The sequence below is a fragment of the Pseudophryne corroboree genome, chromosome 3 (assembly GCF_028390025.1).
Source record: "Pseudophryne corroboree isolate aPseCor3 chromosome 3, aPseCor3.hap2, whole genome shotgun sequence".
Lineage (NCBI taxonomy): Eukaryota > Metazoa > Chordata > Amphibia > Anura > Myobatrachidae > Pseudophryne > Pseudophryne corroboree.
Window position 1 is genome coordinate 796,726,744 of NC_086446.1, and position 19,158 is coordinate 796,745,901.

Genomic DNA, 19,158 nt, shown 5'->3' on the forward strand with positions numbered 1-19,158 from the left:
AGTTCGACACCAAAAGGTCAACAGGTACGAAAGGTCAACTGAGAAAAGGATGACAGTGGTTAAGGTCAGCAGGTTTGATAATATGTCACCACCATCGGTGGAAACGTGTACCCTCAGGGGCTCGCTTTGCTCACCGCACTTTGGGCAAGGTTACTAAACATATAAATGTAAATCTGTTTATCTCTCTGCACTTTATCACTCTCTAAGGCTTTAGTACATCTCCCTACTAGAGACACTACAAAGGTATAAAATGAATAGACAATTTTAACAGTAGACAGTATTAAAAAAATTCCCAAATCAACAAATAAAAACAAGTAAAAAAGGTACATTATTGTTCATATTCAAATGAAACTCGTTCACCTAATGTAATTATGTATTACCACATCCCACATATAATCATCATTTCTCTGACGTCCTAGTGGATGCTGGGGACTCCGTCAGGACCATGGGGGGAATAGAGGCTCCGCAGGAGACAGGGCACAAAAGTAAAAGCTTTAGGATCAGGTGGTGTGCACTGGCTCCTCCCCCTATGACCCTCCTCCAAGCCTCAGTTAGATTTTTGTGCCCGGCCGAGAAGGGTGCAATCTAGGTGGCTCTCCTAAAGAGCTGCTTAGAGTAAAAGTTTTGTTAGGTTTTTTATTTTCAGTGAGTCCTGCTGGCAACAGGCTCACTGCATCGAGGGACTTAGGGGAGAGAAGTGAACTCACCTGCGTGCAGGATGGATTGGCTTCTTAGGCTACTGGACACCATTAGCTCCAGAGGGAGTCGGAACACAGGTCTCACCCTGGGGTTCGTCCCGGAGCCGCGCCGCCGACCCCCTTGCAGATGCCGAAAAGTGAAGAGGTCCAGAAACCGGCGGCAGAAGACTTTTCAGTCTTCATAAGGTAGCGCACAGCACTGCAGCTGTGCGCCATTGTTGTCAGCACACTTCATAGCAGCGGTCACTGAGGGTGCAGGGCGCTGGGGGGGGCGCCCTGGGCAGCAATGATAGTACCTTATTCTGGCTAAAAATACATCACATATAGCCCCTGGGGGCTATATGGATGTATTTAACCCCTGCCAGATCTCAGAAAAACGGGAGAAGAAGCCAGCCGAAAAGGGGGCGGGGCCTATTCTCCTCAGCACACAGCGCCATTTTCCCTCACAGAAATGCTGGTGGGAAGGCTCCCAGGCTCTCCCCTGCACTGCACTACAGAAACAGGGTTAAAACAGAGAGGGGGGGCACTTATTTGGCGATATGACTATATATATTAAAATGCTATAAGGGAAAAACACTTATATAAAGGTTGTCCCTGTATAATTATAGCGTTTTTGGTGTGTGCTGGCAAACTCTCCCTCTGTCTCCCCAAAGGGCTAGTGGGGTCCTGTCCTCTATCAGAGCATTCCCTGTATGTGTGCTGTGTGTCGGTACGTGTGTGTCGACATGTATGAGGACGATGTTGGTGAGGAGGCGGAGCAATTGCCTGTAATGGTGAGGTCACTCTCTAGGGAGTCGACACCGGAATGGTTGGCTTATTTAAGGAATTACGTGATAATGTCAACACGCTGCAAGGTCGGTTGACGACATGAGACGGCCGGCAAACCAATTAGTACCTGTCCAGGCGTCTCAAACACCGTCAGGGGCGTTAAAACGTCCTTTTACCTCAGTCGGTCGACACAGACACGGACACTGACTCCAGTGTCGACGGTGAATAAACAAACGTATTTTCCTTTAGGGCCACACGTTACTTGTTAAGGGCAATGAAGGAGGTGTTACATATTTCTGATACTACAAGTACCACAAAAAAGGGTATTATGTGGAGTGTGAAAAAACTACCTGTAGTTTTTCCTGAATCAGATAAATTAAATGAAGTGTGTGATGATGCGTGGGTTTCCCCCGATAGAAAATTATTGGCGGTATACCCTTTCCCGCCAGAAGTTAGGGCGCGTTGGGAAACACCCCTTAGGGTGGATAAGGCGCTCACACGCTTATCAAAACAAGTGGCGGTACCGTCTCCAGATAGGGCCGCCCTCAAGGAGCCAGCTGATAGGAGGCTGGAAAATATCCTAAAAAGTATATACACACATACTGGTGTTATACTGCGACCAGCGATCGCCTCAGCCTGGATGTGCAGCGCTGGGGTGGCTTGGTCGGATTCCCTGACTGAAAATATTGATACCCTTGACAGGGACAGTATTTTATTGACTATAGAGCATTTAAAGGATGCATTTCTATATATGCAAGATGCACAGAGGGATATTTGCACTCTGGCATCAAGAGTAAGTGCGATGTCCATATCTGCCAGAAGTTGTTTATGGACACGACAGTGGTCAGGTGAGGCAGATTCCAAACGGCACATGGAAGTATTGCCGTATAAAGGAGAAAAAGACAACGTCTTTTCAGCCTCAGTCCTTTCGTCCCCATAAGGGCAAGCGGGCAAAAGGCCAGTCATATCTGCCATGGGATAGAGGAAAGGGAAGAAGACTGCAGCAGGCAGCCCATTCCCAGAAACAGAAGCCCTCCACCGCTTCTGCCAAGTCCTCAGCATGACGCTGGGGCCGTACAAGCGGACTCAGGTGCGGTGGGGGGGGTCATCTCAAGAGTTTCAGCACGCAGTGGGCTCACTCGCAAGTGGACCCCTGGATCCTACAAGTAGTATCCCAGGGGTACAGATTGGAAATTCGAGACGTCTCCCCCTCGCAGGTTCCTGAAGTCTGCTTTACCAACGTCTCCCTCCGACAGGGAGGCAGTAGTGGAAACAATTCACAAGCTGTATTCCCAGCAGGTGATAATCAAAGTACCCCTCCTACAACAAGGAAAGGGGTATTATTCCACACTATATTGTGGTACTGAAGCCAGACGGCTCGGTGAGACCTATTCTAAATCTGAAATAGTTGAACACTTACATACAAAGGTTCAAATCAAGATGGAGTCACTCAGAGCAGTGATAGCGAACCAGGAAGAAGGGGACTATATGGTGTCCCGGGACATCAGGGATGCTTACCTCCATGTCCCAATTTGCCCTTCTCACCAAGGGTACCTCAGGTTCGTGGTACAGAACTGTCACTATCAGTTTCAGACGCTGCCGGTTGGATTGTCCACGGCACCCCGGGTCCTTACCAAGGTAATGGCCGAAATGATGATTCTTCTTCAAAGAAAATGGACGATCTCCTGATAGGGGCAAGGTCCAGAGAACAGTTGGAGGTCGGAGTAGCACTATCTCAAGTAGTTCTACGACAGCACGGGTGGATTCTAAATATTCCAAAACCGCAGCTGTTTCCGACGACACGTCTGCTGTTCCTAGGGATGATTCTGGACACAGTCCAGAAAAAGGTGTTTCTCCCGGAGAAGAAAGCCAGGGAGTTATCCGAGCTAGTCAGGAACCTCCTAAAACCAGGAAAAGTGTCAGTGCATCATTGCACAAGGGTCCTGGGAAAAATGGTGGCTTCTTACGAAGCGATTCCATTCGGTAGATTTCACGCAAGAACTTTTCAGTGGGATCTGCTGGAAAAATGGTCCGGATCGCATCTTCAGATGCATCAGCGGATAACCCTGTCTCCAAGGACAAGGGTGTTTCTTCTGCGGTGGCTGCAGAGTGCTCATCTACTAAAGGGCCGCAGATTCGGCATTCAGGACTGGGTCCTGGTGACCACGGATGCCAGCCTGAGAGGCTGGGGAGCAGTCACAAAGGGAAAAAAAATTTCCAGGGAGTGTGATCAAGTCTGGAGACTTCTCTCCACATAAATATACTGGAGCTAAGGGCAATTTACAATGTTCTAAGCTTAGCAAGACCTCTGCTTCAAGGTCAGCCGGTATTGATCCAGTGGGACAACATCACGGCAGTCGCCCACGTAAACAGACAGGGCGGCACAAGAAGCAGGAGGGCAATGGCAGAAACTGCAAGGATTCTTCGCTGGGCGAAAAATCATGTGATAGCACTGTCAGCAGTGTTCATTCCGGGAGTGGACAACTGGGAAGCAGACTTCCTCAGCAGGCACGACCTCCACCCGGGAGAGTGGGGACTTCATCGGGAAGTATTCCACATGATTGTGAACCGTTGGGAAAGACCAAAGGTGGACATGATGGCGTCCCGCCTGAACAAAAAACTGGACAGGTATTGCGCCAGGTCAAGAGACCCTCAAGCAATATCTGTGGACGTTCTGGTAACACCGTGGGTGTACCAGTCGGTGTATGTGTTCCCTCCTCTGCTTCTCATAACCAAGGTACTGAGAATTATAAGACGTAGAGGAGTAAGAACTATACTCGTGGCTCCGGATTGGCCAAGAAGGACGTGGCACCCGGAACTTCAAGAAATGCTCACAGAGGACTCATGGCCTCTGCCGCTAAGAAGGGACTTGCTTCAGCAAGTACCAGGTCTGTTCCAAGACTTACCGCGACTGCGTTTGACGGCATGGCGGTGGAACGCCAGATCCTAAGGGAAAAAGGCATTCCGGAAGAGGTCATTCCTACCCTGGTCAAAGCCAGGAAGGAGGTGACCGCAAAACATTATCACCACATGTGGCGAAAATATGTTGCGTGGTGTGAGGCCAGGAAGGCCCCACGAAGAAATTTCAACTCGGTCGATTCCTGCATTTCCTGCAAACTGGAGTGTCTATGGGCCTCAAATTGGGGTCCATTAAGGTTCAAATTTCGGCCCTGTCAATTTTCTTCCAGAAAGAATTGGCTTCAGTTCCTGAAGTCCAGAAGTTTGTCAAGGGAGTATTGCATATACAACCCCCTTTTTGTGCCTCCAGTGGCACTGTGGGATCTCAACGTAGTTCTGGGATTCCTCAAATCACATTTTAAACCGCTCAAATCTGTGGATTTGAAATATCTCACATGAAAAGTGACCATGCTGTTGGCCCTGGCCTCGGCCAGGCAAGTGTCAGAATTGGCGGCTTTGTCTCACAAAAGCCATATCTGATTGTCCATTCGGACAGGGCAGAGCTGCGGACTCGTCCCCAGTTTCTTCCTAAGGTGGTGTCAGCGTTTCACCTGAACCAGCTTATTGTGGTACCTGCGGCTACTAGGGACTTGGAGGACTCCAAGTTGCTAGATGTTGTCAGGGCCCTGAAAATATAGGTTTCCAGGACGGCTGGAGTCAGGAAAACTGACTCGCTGTTATCCTGTATGCACCCAACAAACTGGGTGCTCTTGCTTCTAAGCAGACGATTGCTTGTTGGATTTGTAGCACATTTCAACTTGCACATTCTGTGGCAGGCCTGCCACAGCCTAAATCTGTCAAGGCCCATTCCACAAGGAAGGTGGGCTCATCCTGGGCGGCTGCCCGAGGGGTCTCGGCATTACAACTCTGCCGAGCAGCTACGTGGTCGGGGGAGAACACGTTTGTAAAATTCTACAAATTTGATACCCTGGCTAAAGAGGACCTGGAGTTCTCTCATTCGGTGCTGCAGAGTCATCCGCACTCTCCCGCCCGTTTGGGAGCTTTGGTATAATCCCCATGGTCCTGACGGAGTCCCCAGCATCCACTAGGACGTCAGAGAAAATAAGATTTTACTTACCGATAAATCTATTTCTCGTAGTCCGTAGTGGATGCTGGGCGCCCATCCCAAGTGCGGATTGTCTGCAATACTTGTACATAGTTATTGTTACAAAAATCGGGTTATTATTGTTGTGAGACATCTTTTCAGAGGCTCCGCTGTTATCATGCTGTTAACTGGGTTCAGATCACAGGTTGTACAGTGTGATTGGTGTGGCTGGTATGAGTCTTACCCGGGATTCAAAATCCTTCCTTATTGTGTACGCTCGTCCGGGCACAGTATCCTAACTGAGGCTTGGAGGAGGGTCATAGGGGGAGGAGCCAGTGCACACCACCTGATCCTAAAGCTTTTACTTTTGTGCCCTGTCTCCTGCGGAGCCGCTATTCCCCCCATGGTCCTGACGGGGTCCCCAGCATCCACTACGGACTACGAGAAATAGATTTATCGGTAAGTAAAATCTTATTTTATTTAAACAATATAAATCTGTTAGAATAGAGGTCTCATCTAGCTGCAGACTTAGGGGGAATTCAATTGCGGGCGAAGGGTGTGAGCTGCCACTGCCGTGGTATTTAAACGCCGGCTGCTGCACCACATCTCGCACCCTTCTCTACCTGCCTGAATTTGCACAAAACTACTTTGCAACCCCATGGGATTGCGAGCGTTTTTTTGCAAGATTGGGGTACTGTAAAGTGCGGCTGTTTCTACGCTGATTCGTCGGGTGAAGACATCCGCACGCAATTGAATTCCCCCCTCTGTATCAGATGTCCCGTCGTAAAATGTAACTTAAAAAGTGATTTCACCTATACAAATTCAGATGATTGTTTAAAGAGGCACTCTCATATACAGAAGATTATAAAAGAATAATATAGAATACAGTAGAGGGGAAACGAAAAGATGAAACAAAATGATGATAAAAAAACAAAAATATATATTATATATTGCTGGTGTCAGACCGGAATAGTATAATATACTAAGGCGCGGTTTGTCAAAGTCGCTGATCAACGGCGACTCTGACTGATCGTTCTAGAGTAGTAATACGGTAGGAACAAATATAAAACTGTCCCGATTTAGCCTTTATTCCTATTGTAAAACTATTGGTAAAAGCCACCGATGATCGCAACTCTGACAAACCGCTCCTTAGTAAATATAACCCCTGGTCTGCATGAGAGGGATTTACATGAAGTCACAGGACTGTAACTTCTTGTCTCTCCTCAGGAATCTGAACCAGAGGACACGATGACACCGGAGGAGGTGAGAGACAGGGGACGTATGGTTGTGAGACAGCAGTAGACAGATTGCTATGAGTGAGACAGGTGAAGAGAACACACAAGTGTGGCTGGTGCTGAGGAAAGTCGTTTCTGCTATTGGTGGTCATTCCGAGTTGTTCGCCAGCTGTTTTCGGTCGCTGCGCAGCGATCAGGCAAAAACACGGCACTTCTGCGCATGCGGCGCAATGCGCACACGCAATGTACTTTCACAACAGCCGATGCCGTTTCACACAAGGTCTAGCGACGCTTTTCAATCGCACTGCTGGCCGCAGAGTGATTGACAGGAAGTGGGTGTTTCTGGGAGGTAACTGACCATTTTCGCTGAGTGTGTGGAAAAACGTAGGCGTGTCAGATATACACACGCAAGCGTGCCTGGGGAAACGCAGGCGTGGCTGGCCGAACGCAGGGCGTGTTCGTGACATCAAAACAGGAACTGAACAGTCTGAAGTGATCGCAATCTAGGAGTAAGTCTCGAGCTGCTCAGAAACTGCAAAATGTTTTATTGTAGCAGCGCTGCGATCCTTTTGTTCGCACATCTGCTAAAGCTAAGATACACTCCCAGAGGGCGGCGGCCTAGCGTTTGCATTGCTGCTAAAAGCAGCTAGCGAGCGAACAACTCGGAATGAGGGCCATTGACAGAAACTGGAGTTGGACAATGGGGGTCATTCCGAGTTGTTCGCTCGTTATTTTTTTGTCGCAACGGAGCGAATAGTCGCTACTGCGCATGCGCAATGTCCGCAGTGCGACTGCGCCAAGTAAATTTGCTATGCAGTTAGGAATTTTACTCACGGCATTACGAGGTTTTTTCTTCGTTCTGGTGATCGTAATGTGATTGACAGGAAGTGGGTGTTTCTGGGCGGAAACTGGCCGTTTTATGGGTGTGTGCGAAAAAACGCTACCGTTTCTGGGAAAAACGCGGGAGTGGCTGGAGAAACGGAGGAGTGTCTGGGCGAACGCTGGGTGTGTTTGTGACGTCAAACCAGGAACGAAACTGACTGAACTGATCGCAGATGCAGAGTAAGTCTGGAGCTACTCAGAAACTGCTAAGAAGTGTCTATTCGCAATTCTGCTAATCTTTCGTTCGCAATTTTGATAAGCTAAGATTCACTCCCAGTAGGCGGCGGCTTAGCGTGTGCAAAGCTGCTAAAAGCAGCTTGCGAGCGAACAACTCGGAATGACCCCCAATGCTCCTGCGTCCTGCACTTGTGCAGACCATGGTGTATTAGCGGTGGCCTCATGGTTTTACACTCCATGAAACCCATCTAAGCCAATGGTTTCATGGAGTGTAAACGCCCCCACCCCCCAAAAAAAATATGGCATGCAACATGACCCCTTCCACCATGTACTAAATTCTCTGCTTTTGTTTATACTTCATACATATGTGATTGCAGTAACCTGCGACCAAGCACCCTTGATTTCCATTAATTAGCCAACACAGGTGACTGCAATTGTAAATGAAGTGGGAATTGCAGGAGCGAAGAATTTTGTTCCTGGTGGAAGGGGTCACGTTGGAGGGTCTGGCGCAACACCCACAGAGCCAGCACCCATGCAGGAAGCAGAGACTGGAACCCTGGAAATATCAATATCATACAATGCACTTTCACTTCAGGAGACCTCAGTGATGTGAAGCGTTCTGTGAAGCCTTGCCTCCTCCGCTGTGTGCCCCCTCCACTGCCTGCCTCCTCCGCTGTGTGCCCCTATTGCTGTATTCCCCCCCCCCACTGCCTGCCTCCTCCACTGTGTGCCCCTATTGCTGTGTGCCCCCTCCACTGCCTGCCTCCTCCGCTGTGTGCCCCTATTGCTGCATTCCCCGTCCACTGCCTGCCTCCTCCGCTGTGTGCCCCCTCCACTGCCTGCCTCCTCCGCTGTGTGCCCCTATTGCTGCATTCCCCCCCCACACTGCCTGCCTCCTCCACTGTGTGCCCCCATTGCTGTGTGCCCCCTCCACTGCCTGCCTCCTCCGCTGTGTGCCCCTATTGCTGCATTCCCCCTCCACTGCCTGCCCCCTCCACTGTGTGCCCTTATTGCTGCATTCCCCCTCCACTGCCTGCCTCCTCCACTGTGTGCCCCTATTGCTGCATTCCCCCTCCACTGCCTGCCTCCTCCGCTGTGTGCCCCTATTGCTGCATTCCCCCTCCACTGCCTGCCCCCTCCACTGTGTGCCCTTATTGCTGCATTCCCCCTCCACTGCCTGCCCCCTCCACTGTGTGCCCTTATTGCTGCATTCCCCCTCCACTGCCTGCCTCCACCGCTGTGTGTCCCTATTGCTGTGTGCCCACTCCACTGCCTGCCTCCTCCGCTGTGTGCCCCCTCCACTGCCTGCCTCCTCCACTGTGTGCCCCTATTGCTGCATTCCCCCTCCACTGCCTGCCTCCTCCACTGTGTGCCCCTATTGCTGCATTCCCCCTCCACTGCCTGCCTCCTCCACTGTGTGCCCCTATTGCTGTGTGCCCACTCCACTGCCTGCCTCCTCCACTGTGTGCCCCTATTGCTGCATTCCCCCTCCACTGCCTGCCTCCTCCACTGTGTGCCCCTATTGCTGCATTCCCCCTCCACTGCCTGCCTCCTCCGCTGTGTGCGCCTATTGCTGCATTCCCCCTCCACTGCCTGCCTCCACCGCTGTGTGCCCCTATTGCTGTGTGCCCCCTCCACTGCCTGCCTCCTCCGCTGTGTGCCCCTATTGCTGCATTCCCACTCCACTGCCTGTCTCCTCCACTGTGTGCCCCTATTGCTGCATTCCCCCTTCACTGCCTGCCTCCTCCACTGTGTGCCCCTATTGCTGCATTCCCCTCCACTGCCTGCCTCCTCCACTGTGTGCCCCTATTGCTGCATTCCCCCTTCACTGCCTGCCTCCTCCATTGTGTGCCCCTATTGCTGCATTCACCCTCCACTGCCTGCCTCCTCCACTGTGTGCCCCTATTGCTGCATTCCCCCTTCACTGCCTGCCTCCTCCACTGTGTGCCCCTATTGCTGCATTCCCCCTCCACTGCCTGCATCCTCCACTGTGTGCCCCTATTGCTGCATTCCCCCTCCACTGCCTGCCTCCTCCGCTGTGTGCCCCGTATTGCTGCATTCCCCCTCCACTGCCTGCCCCCTCCACTGTGTCCCCCTATTGCTGCATTCCCCCTCCACTGCCTGCCTCCTCCGCTGTGTGCCCCTATTGCTGCATTCCCCCTCCACTGCCTGCCTCCGCCATTGTGTGCCCCTATTGCTGCATTCCCCCTCCACTGCCTGCCTCCGCCGTTGTGTGCCCCTATTGCTGCATTCCCCCTCCACTGCCTGCCTCCTCCACTGTGTGCCCCTATTGCTGCATTCCCCCTCCACTGCCTGCCTCCTCCACTGTGTGCCCCTATTGCTGCATTCCCCCTTCACTGCCTGCCTCCTCCACTGTGTGCCCCTATTGCTGCATTCCCCCTTCACTGTCTGCCTCCTCCACTCTGTGCCCCTATTGCTGCATTCCCCCTCCACTGCCTGTCTCCTCCGCTGTTTGCGCCTATTGCTGCATTCCCCCTTCACTGCCTGCCTCCTCCACTGTGTGCCCCTATTGCTGTGTGCCCACTCCACTGCCTGCCTCCTCCACTGTGTGCCCCTATTGCTGTGTGCCCACTCCACTGCCTGCCTCCTCCACTGTGTGCCCCTATTGCTGCATTCCGCCTCCACTGCCTGCCTCCTCCACTGTGTGCCCCTATTGCTGCATTCCCCCTCCACTGCCTGCCTCCTCCACTGTGTGCCCCTATTGCTGTGTGCCCACTCCACTGCCTGCCTCCTCCACTGTGTCCCCCTATTGCTGCATTCCCCCTCCACTGCCTGCCTCCTCCGCTGTGTGCCCCTATTGCTGCATTCCCCCTCCACTGCCTACCTCCGCCGTTGTGTGCCCCTATTGCTGCATTCCCCCTCCACTGCCTGCCTCCTCCACTGTGTGCCCCTATTGCTGCATTCCCCCTTCACTGCCTGCCTCTTCCACTCTGTGCCCCTATTGCTGCATTCCCCCTCCACTGCCTACCTCCTCCACTGTGTGCCCCTATTGCTGCATTCCCCCTCCACTGCCTGCCTCCTCCACTGTGTGCCCCTATTGCTGCATTCCCCCGCCACTGCCTGCCTCCTCCACTGTGTGCCCCTATTGCTGCATTCCCCCTCCACTGCCTGCCTCCACCGCTGTGTGCCCCTATTGCTGCATTCCCCCTCCACTGCCTGCCTCCTCCGCTGTGTGCCCCTATTGCTGCATTCCCCCTACACTGCCTGCCTCCTCCACTGTGTGCCCCCACCACTGTGTGCCCCTCAGCTGTGTGTCCCCATTGCTCCATGCCTCTTCCACTGTGTGCCCCCATTGCTGTGTGCCCCCTCCACTGTGTGCCCCTATTGCTGCATGCCCCCATTGCTGTGTGACCCCTCCACTGTGTGCCCCCATTGCTGTGTGCCCCCATTGCTGCATGCCCCCATTACTGTGTGCCCCCTCCACTATGTGCCCCTATTGCTGCATGCCCCCATTGCTGTGTGCGCCTCCACTGTATGCCTCCTCAGCCTGTGTGTCCCCATTGCTTCATGCCCCTTCCACTGTGTGCCCCCATTGCTGTGTGCCCCCTCCACTGTGTGCCCCCATTGCTGCATGCCCCCATTGCTGTGTGCCCCCTCCACTGTGTGCCCCCATTGCTGTGTGCCCCTTCCACTGTGTGCCCCCATTGCTGTGTGCCCCTGACACTGTGTGCCCCCATTGCTGTGTGCCCCCTCCACTGTGTGCCCTTATTACTGTGTGCCCCCATTGCTGTGTGCCCCCTCCACTGTGTGCCCCTATTGCTGCATGGCCCCATTGCTGTGTGCCCCCATTGCTGTGTGCCCCCTCCACTGTGTTCCCCCATTGCTGCATGCCCCCATTGCTGGTGTCTAACCTACCATATTGCCCAGATGTGTTCACGGCTCCAGTGTCACTGATCCAATTGAATCTGCCCCATACTTTCGGCAGAGAATGGGACATGAAAGTCTTAGTGCCAAATGTTGCTGCACTGTTCTAAAGTATAACCATATATCAGTGAGCAAACAGCAGCATTGCGCGGTGGGGGCGGGCACAGATCAGCCTCCACACTGGACAGCTTGCATGGCGCGGTGGGGGCGGGCACAGAACAGCCCTCCACACTGGACAGCAGCATGGCGCGTTGGGGGCGGGCACAGAACAGCCCTCCACACTGGACAGCAGCATGGCGCGTTGGGGGCGGGCACAGATCAGCCCTCCACACTGGACAGCAGCATGGTGCATTAGGGGCGGGCACAGAACAGCCCTCCGCGCTGTATTCTGTCATTGGCCTGAATTCTACAGAGGTCCATTGTTTGATAGGAGACCCCTGCAGCTGGCCCTTTTAGAGAATGGAAATGTCCCCTTCTGCATGGCAACCAACGCCCCAAAAATTGCACCCCCCCCCCCGTATCTCATTGTCTCTGTATACTGTAATCTCCTTCCTTGCACATTCTTGCACCATTGTGTTTGTTTCCTACGTTGCTTAGAACATATCAGCTCTGCCTAATTCCTCCGCTCTGCTTGCGCAAACTGCGTCTCTTTATAAATATGCCCTCCTTGCTCAGCAAACACGTAGAACTTGGGAAAATCTAGGCGCACTTGCGCCAATTAAGGCGCATGACATATCCCCCCATGTGGCTCTGCGTTGCAAGGCTGCTGTTTTGCACTTTGTGGTGCCCTCCAGGGTGCCGGTGGAACAGATAAATGATACGCCTTTGCCATTTACAGATCGCAGTCTGGGAGCAGCAGGAGCTGGGGAAGAAAGCCTCATTTGACAGCTGCCTAATAGACCCATCGCCATTCCAGCTGGTGGAGAGGACGTCGCTTCACAAGGTGCGTTACCTGTGGCTACACCCAGGCAGATAGCAGACATGAGAATACTCCCTGCCATTGGGCATATAGCGTCAGTCAGCCTTAGGGCCGCCACGACCAGGAGCTGCCTGTACCTGGAGATAATTACCTGCCAGGTATTCAGATTGCAAAGCAGGCAGACAGTCTACTGATTGCTTGTCTCCTGTAAGACATCAGAACCGGACGACAGAAACCATGGTTGTTGGCTGATACAGTTGGCATAATATCAGACGCGTAAGATACAGACGCATATCGTGGCTGTCTGCAGACTGTACATGCGTCAAAGACTGCAGAAAAGGTATATGCATGCGTCAGATGCAATCGCTGCCATGGATTCTTCCAACCCAGACTCAGGACCAGTATGTCAGGGGAGTTATCTGGTTGTCTCAGCTTCATGTTGGTACACGTAAATGAGGTGATACAATAAACCCGCTGACTACGTTTCTGCAAGCATACTGTATGGGTCATTTACTTGTGAGGTGGTACAGACAGTCACAGAAATATGGCAGTATGCGTTGAACAACATTTTTCTTTCTTTTCTGACGACACTCTTTTATGACATTGGAATAAAAGTAAGATGATACTCCTATACGGAGTATTAACATATTTATTGGGGGGTGGGGGTGGTGGCAGCTTCTGCTATGAGAAATCTTATGCCCCGTCTTTCTCCCCTACAGACTCACACTCTCTTCTCACTCCTGGGCCTGAGCCAAGTCTATGTCACCAGCGGAGGGAAACTGAGAGGAGTCATTGCCCTGAAAGAGGTGAGGAAAAGATGAGCAGAACCGCAGTGACCCAGAGACACGTAGCATTATGCCAGTAACAAACATGGCTCCGCACATGAGACCTGTGTCTTATTGGGGGATGGGGAGGGGGGATGCCTAATCTCCCTAATTGCGCTAGTCTCCATTTTTCTACAATAGGACCCCCAGACATTTTACCTGTATTAGATTTTTATTTATAGATTTAAAGTGATTGTAGTTGCTACATTGTGTGTTGTACCAGGAGTCTACATGAATTTACTCATCCTCAGCTCCCTTTATTAGTGCTGGGCCTTGGGAACAGAGAGCATGGAGAATAGAAGTATAAGGCAGCTCCGGTTTTATCATCCTGTTGGCCATTAGGGCCACATCAGTGTTGACCCCAGGTATAAGAGCACCCTGTGCGAGAGTATATGAAGTTTCACCACCCTCCCTCTCCTCCATCAAACTTCATTTATGAATAATACTTTTATTATTGACCAATAAAATGAACGTGTTTTTTTTAGTAAAAAAAAAAATGATTTCCCAAAAAAGGGGCTCCTCCATGGCATAATGTGTATAAGGGGCTCTACTGTTGTGTAACGTGTATTATGGGTACTATTGTGCGGTTCAATGCGACTAATGGACACTACTGTGCAGTGTAATGTGTGTAACGGACACTACTGTGCGGTGTAATGTGTGTAACGGACACTACTGTGTGGAATAATGTGAATAATGACACTACTGTGCGGTGTAATGTGAATAACGAACACTACTGTGTGGAATAATGTGAATAACGGACACTACTATGTGGTGTAATGTGAATAACGAACACTACTATGTGGTGTAATGTGAATAACGGACACTACTGTGCGGTATAATGTGTGTAATGGACACTACTGTGTGGAATAAAGTGAATAATGGACACTACTGTGTGGAATAATGTGAATAACGGACACTACTATGTGGTGTAATGTGAATAACGGGCACTACTGTGCGGTATAATGTGTGTAATGGACACTACTGTGTGGTGTAATGTTTATAAGGGGCTCTACTGTGGTGTAACGTGTATTATGGGTACTATTGTGCGGTTCAATGCGACTAATGGACACTACTGTGCGGTGTAATGTGTGTAATGGACACTACTGTGTGGTGTAATGTGTGTAACGGACACTGCTGTGTGGTGTAATGTGTGTAATGGACACTACTGTGTGGTGTAATGTGAATAACGGACACTACTGTGCGGTGTAATGTGTGTAACGGACACTACTGTGTGGAGTGATGTGAATAATGGACACTACTGTGCGGTGTAATGTGAATAATGGACACTACTGTGCGGTGTAATGTGTGTAACGGACACTATTGTGCGGTGTAATGTGAGTAACGGACACTACTGTGGGGTGTAATATGAATAACGGACACTACTGTGTGGTGTAATGTGTGTAACGGACACTACTGTGCGGAGTAATGTGAATAACGGACACTACTGTGCGGTGTAATGTGAATAATGGAAACTACTGTGTGGAATAATGTGAATAACGGACACTACTATGTGGTGTAATGTGAATAACGGACACTACTATGTGGTGTAATGTGAATAACGGACACTACTGTGCGGTATAATGTGTGTAATGGACACTACTGTGCGGAGTGATGTGAATAATGGACACTACTATGCGGAGTAATGTGAATAATGGACACTACTGTGTGGAATAATGTGAATAATGGACACTACTGTGTGGAATAATGTGAATAACGGACACTACTATGTGGTGTAATGTGAATAACGGACACTACTGTGCGGTATAATGTGTGTAATGGACACTACTGTGTGGTGTAATGTGTTTAAGTGGCTCTACTGTGGTGTAACGTGTATCATGGGTACTATTGTGCGGTTCAATGCGACTAATGGACACTACTGTGCGGTGTAATGTGTGTAACGGACACTACTGTGCGGTGTAATGTGTGTAATGGACACTACTGTGTGGTGTAATGTGAATAACGGACACTACTGTGTGGTGTAATGTGTGTAACGGACACTACTGTGCGGTGTAATGTGTGTAACGGACACTACTGTGCGGTGTAATGTGAACAACAGAGACTACTGTGCGGAGTAATGTGAATAACGGACACTACTGTGTGGTGTAATGTGAATAACAGACACTATTGTGCGGTGTAATGTGTGTAACGGACACTATTGTGCGGTGTAATGTGAATAACGGACACTACTGTGTGGTGTAATGTGAATAACGGACACTACTGTGTGGTGTAATGTGAATAACGGACACTACTGTGTGGTGTAATGTGAATAACGGACACTACTGTGTGGTGTAATGTGAATAACAGACACTACTGTGCGGTGTAATGTGTGTAACGGACACTATTGTGCGGTGTAATTTGAATAACGGACACTACTGTGTGGTGTAATGTGAATAACGGACACTACTGTGTGGTGTAATGTGAATAGCGGACACTACTGTGCGATGTAATGTGTGTAACGGACACTATTGTGCGGTGTAATGTGAATAAAGGACACTACTGTGCAATGTAATGTGTGTAACGGACACTATTGTGCGGTGTAATGTGAGTAACGGACACTACTGTGGGGTGTAATGTGAATAACGGACACTACTGTGTGGTGTAATGTGTGTAACGGACACTACTGTGCAGAGTAATGTGAATAACGGACACTACTGTGCGGTGTAATGTGAATAACGGACACTACTGTGTGGTGTAATGTGAATAACGGAAACTACTGTGTGGTGTAATGTGTGTAACGGACACTACTGTGCGGTGTAATGTGTGTAACGGACGCTACTGTGCGGTGTAATGTGAATTGGTACTATTTTGTGGCCACGTCCCTCCTTATAAAGCCACACCCCTAGTTTTTTTGGCACGTGCCTTCGGCACACACTGTCCCTCTTTTAAATATGGGGGAGAGGGGGCACCAATTCTCTTTCTAGGACAGGGCACCAAAATGTCTAGTTACGGCTCTGGCTGTAACATAATAATGCTGATATTTGTCCTGTATGAAAGCATTTGGTTTATGGGCCTGCGCTCTTGTGCTTTTATATAAAACTATCATTATATCAGACAGTATTGGGTAATTATCCCGTACACCATGGAAACCTATTAGGTATAAATAATGAGATACTAGTTGTAAAAATACACTTACAATTAAGATTACTATAGGTGCTTTGTATTTCTTTTCTCCATCAGCTGCAGAAGGCCATAGAGGGCACTGCCCAGTCAGGCGTCCGCCTGCGCCCCCCCTTCGCCAGCTTCCGTGATGCCCAACGCTCCTTGTCTCACAAGAATTCCCACAGAACGGTTCCCAAGGCTCCTCCCTCTCCAGACCCTTCAATGCTCCCTGATGAGCCCACAATAGTAGTCACGCCGGAAGTGACCCCAGACTCCGAGCTGGACGATCTGTCCGGTCAAGGGTCAGAGAATGTGTCGCAGATCCTGAAGGACTTCCAGGTCTTTCCCGAGCACAGTGAAGACGAGGTGCCGCTGTAACGTAACGCCAAAGGTGCCATGGGGCATGATATGGCTATCACTATCTTTGGGCGAGGCTACAGTGTATCCATTGTTGAGCTGGACACACCAAGAATGTTTTGAAGGCTATAGGCTGCTCGGAGTGGTCATCAGTAAGCCCCTGCTCCATCTGTCTGGTCATCCCTACACCCGCTTTACATACTTACATTAAGTACGTGCCCTTTATACTGCTACTGAAAACGTTCATGTGGACCTTACCTGTGACACTAAAATGAGCCTCCGTAATGCGGATCAACAAGAACTCTACACAAAGTATTTGAAGGAACAGCCTCAAAGCTTCTCAGCTATCTTACTACTCTGCATTCCCTGAGAAGACCCTGGCTCCCAGCACCCTGATGCCAACGAACGCAGTGATTATGGAACCTTAGTCACCTCTATTGTATCGCTGGGCAGACTGCAAGACTATATAGGCGCCTTACACTTCACATAAGGATGTCTAAAGCTCTAAGACGTATCCCTCACAAGTGTTCCTTCTGCTTCCAAGACAACATATAGGAAGATGGTTATTTCTGATCAGGTTTCTCTATGTGGGAGAAATGTAACCTGGGCAGAAGACCAAAACCACCATCCAACTTCTACTGCAAAGTCCTACACAATGTGGTGATAAATAGTTACGGCTCTATAGTATGATGCGCCCTCTGTGCTATATATTGGGCCGTTTTCATTTCCAAATCGCAATCCCGTAGTCCCATGTGACCTGAAGCTTGGTCAGGACATGAAATTGTAGGCTCCACATGTCCTTATGTAGTGCCTGTACACTAAGGGGCGCCCAGAGCCTGAATTCTTGGGAAAATAAACATTGCAAGATTAAGATTTGGATTGGAATACGGTGGGGTTGTGCTGACGAAACCATGACGTGTGGGAACCCTACTGAACCAATACTCATGCATATTCAGCCAATCAAATCACTAGAAATCAGCGACATAACTGAGGCACGAGGCACTGGGCCTGATTCAGACGCTACCTCCGTACAATGCCAATGATTGCGTAGTTGAGCTTTTATTTGCTTCTACACATGAGCACATTTTTTGAGATCCTCTATGGCGCATGCGTTAACCTGGCTGCACGCACAAACGGGCCGTTGCGTATGGAGTCTCTGGTATCAGACAAAGCGGGACAAAGAGATGGGTGTTCCTGGGTGGCGCTTGGTAGGTGGCCTCAAGAGAGCGCAAAAATCTGGTGCCTGGGTGTGTTGAGGGAATATGGAGGGCATGTCTCTGCAAGCGTGCCACATTCCCAGACGCACATCCAGAGCCTACGCTTAGATGGATACACTGTGCCTGCCATAGACTCGTGCATATGTTGTTGGTGCACCGATGGTGGACTGTCTACAACCACCGGTGGTTGGTGATACTGCATACAGGGACACAGAAAGTGGGCGTCTCAGGGCCAGCCCCCTACGGCGCCCGCCAAAGCACAAGGGGAAGGCTGAAACTACCATCAGCATATTACCGCACCCGCGACTTCAGCAAAGGGCGCTAGAGCGATCGCAGCAGCTCCTCCTCTGGATCAAGCCCACTATGTAACAGGGTGTATATTCCCTCACCCTACAAAATGGGCGCTCCTTACAGTCTGACAATCAACCGCTTGCTTATTTGGGGGTTTATACATTTTAACGCCGTGTTATGGTACAAAATCCATTATCTCTGACAGAGTTCATGATGTGAAAGTTTATTTACTACACTCATATAATTTATAGTATCTTACAGTGATCCTGGTGGTGAGGCAGGAACTGGGACTGATGGGAAACAACACAATAGAATTCCAAGTATATGACTTTACGCCAAGTATAGAATGACTAGGTGCTTCATCGCGCCCTACGGGCGCTCTTCACACCGTCGCGAGGGGCTACGCCCCCTTAACCCTTGCATGCCTTTCTGGGGTTTAATATTTGTATTATATGGAGTATTACCTGCATTCCTTTGTTAGTGGTTAAATATTGCACAATGAAAGGGCGTGCGATGGTGAAGGAGGCGCAGCCCCTTGCGATGGCGTGAACAGCACCTGCAGGGCACGATGTACAGAATGTAGCGGGTGCGGGGGGGACTGCGGATGGTGTCTGTAGATGCTGCGGGTGGAGGGGAGGCAGAAGTGGGGGTGGGGCCCGGATGGGGAAGGTTCGGGAGGTGCTGCGCGTGGGGGAGGGGCAGAGGAGTGGGGGATGCAGATGGGGGAGGGGTCCGGAGGCACTGCAGGTGGGGGAGGGGCAGGGGTGCCACGGGTGGGAGAGGGGCAGGTGTGGGGATGTTGT

The 19,158-nt window shown here is 50.5% G+C and overlaps 1 protein-coding gene across 2 annotated transcripts in view; it reads left to right on the plus strand.

Moving 5' to 3' along the window:
* Positions 1–18,965, plus strand: part of CLCN1 (chloride voltage-gated channel 1) — a 292,883-nt gene extending 273,918 nt beyond the window's left edge. For both annotated transcript variants that reach the window (XM_063962669.1, XM_063962668.1), the window contains exons 20-23: positions 6,697–6,732; positions 12,487–12,591; positions 13,287–13,373; positions 16,569–18,965. In XM_063962669.1, coding sequence (XP_063818739.1) covers positions 6,697–6,732; positions 12,487–12,591; positions 13,287–13,373; positions 16,569–16,868 — 528 coding nt within the window. In that variant the 3' untranslated portion in view covers positions 16,869–18,965. The remainder of the gene's footprint in view (positions 1–6,696; positions 6,733–12,486; positions 12,592–13,286; positions 13,374–16,568) is intronic.
* Positions 18,966–19,158: the final 193 nt, after the last annotated feature.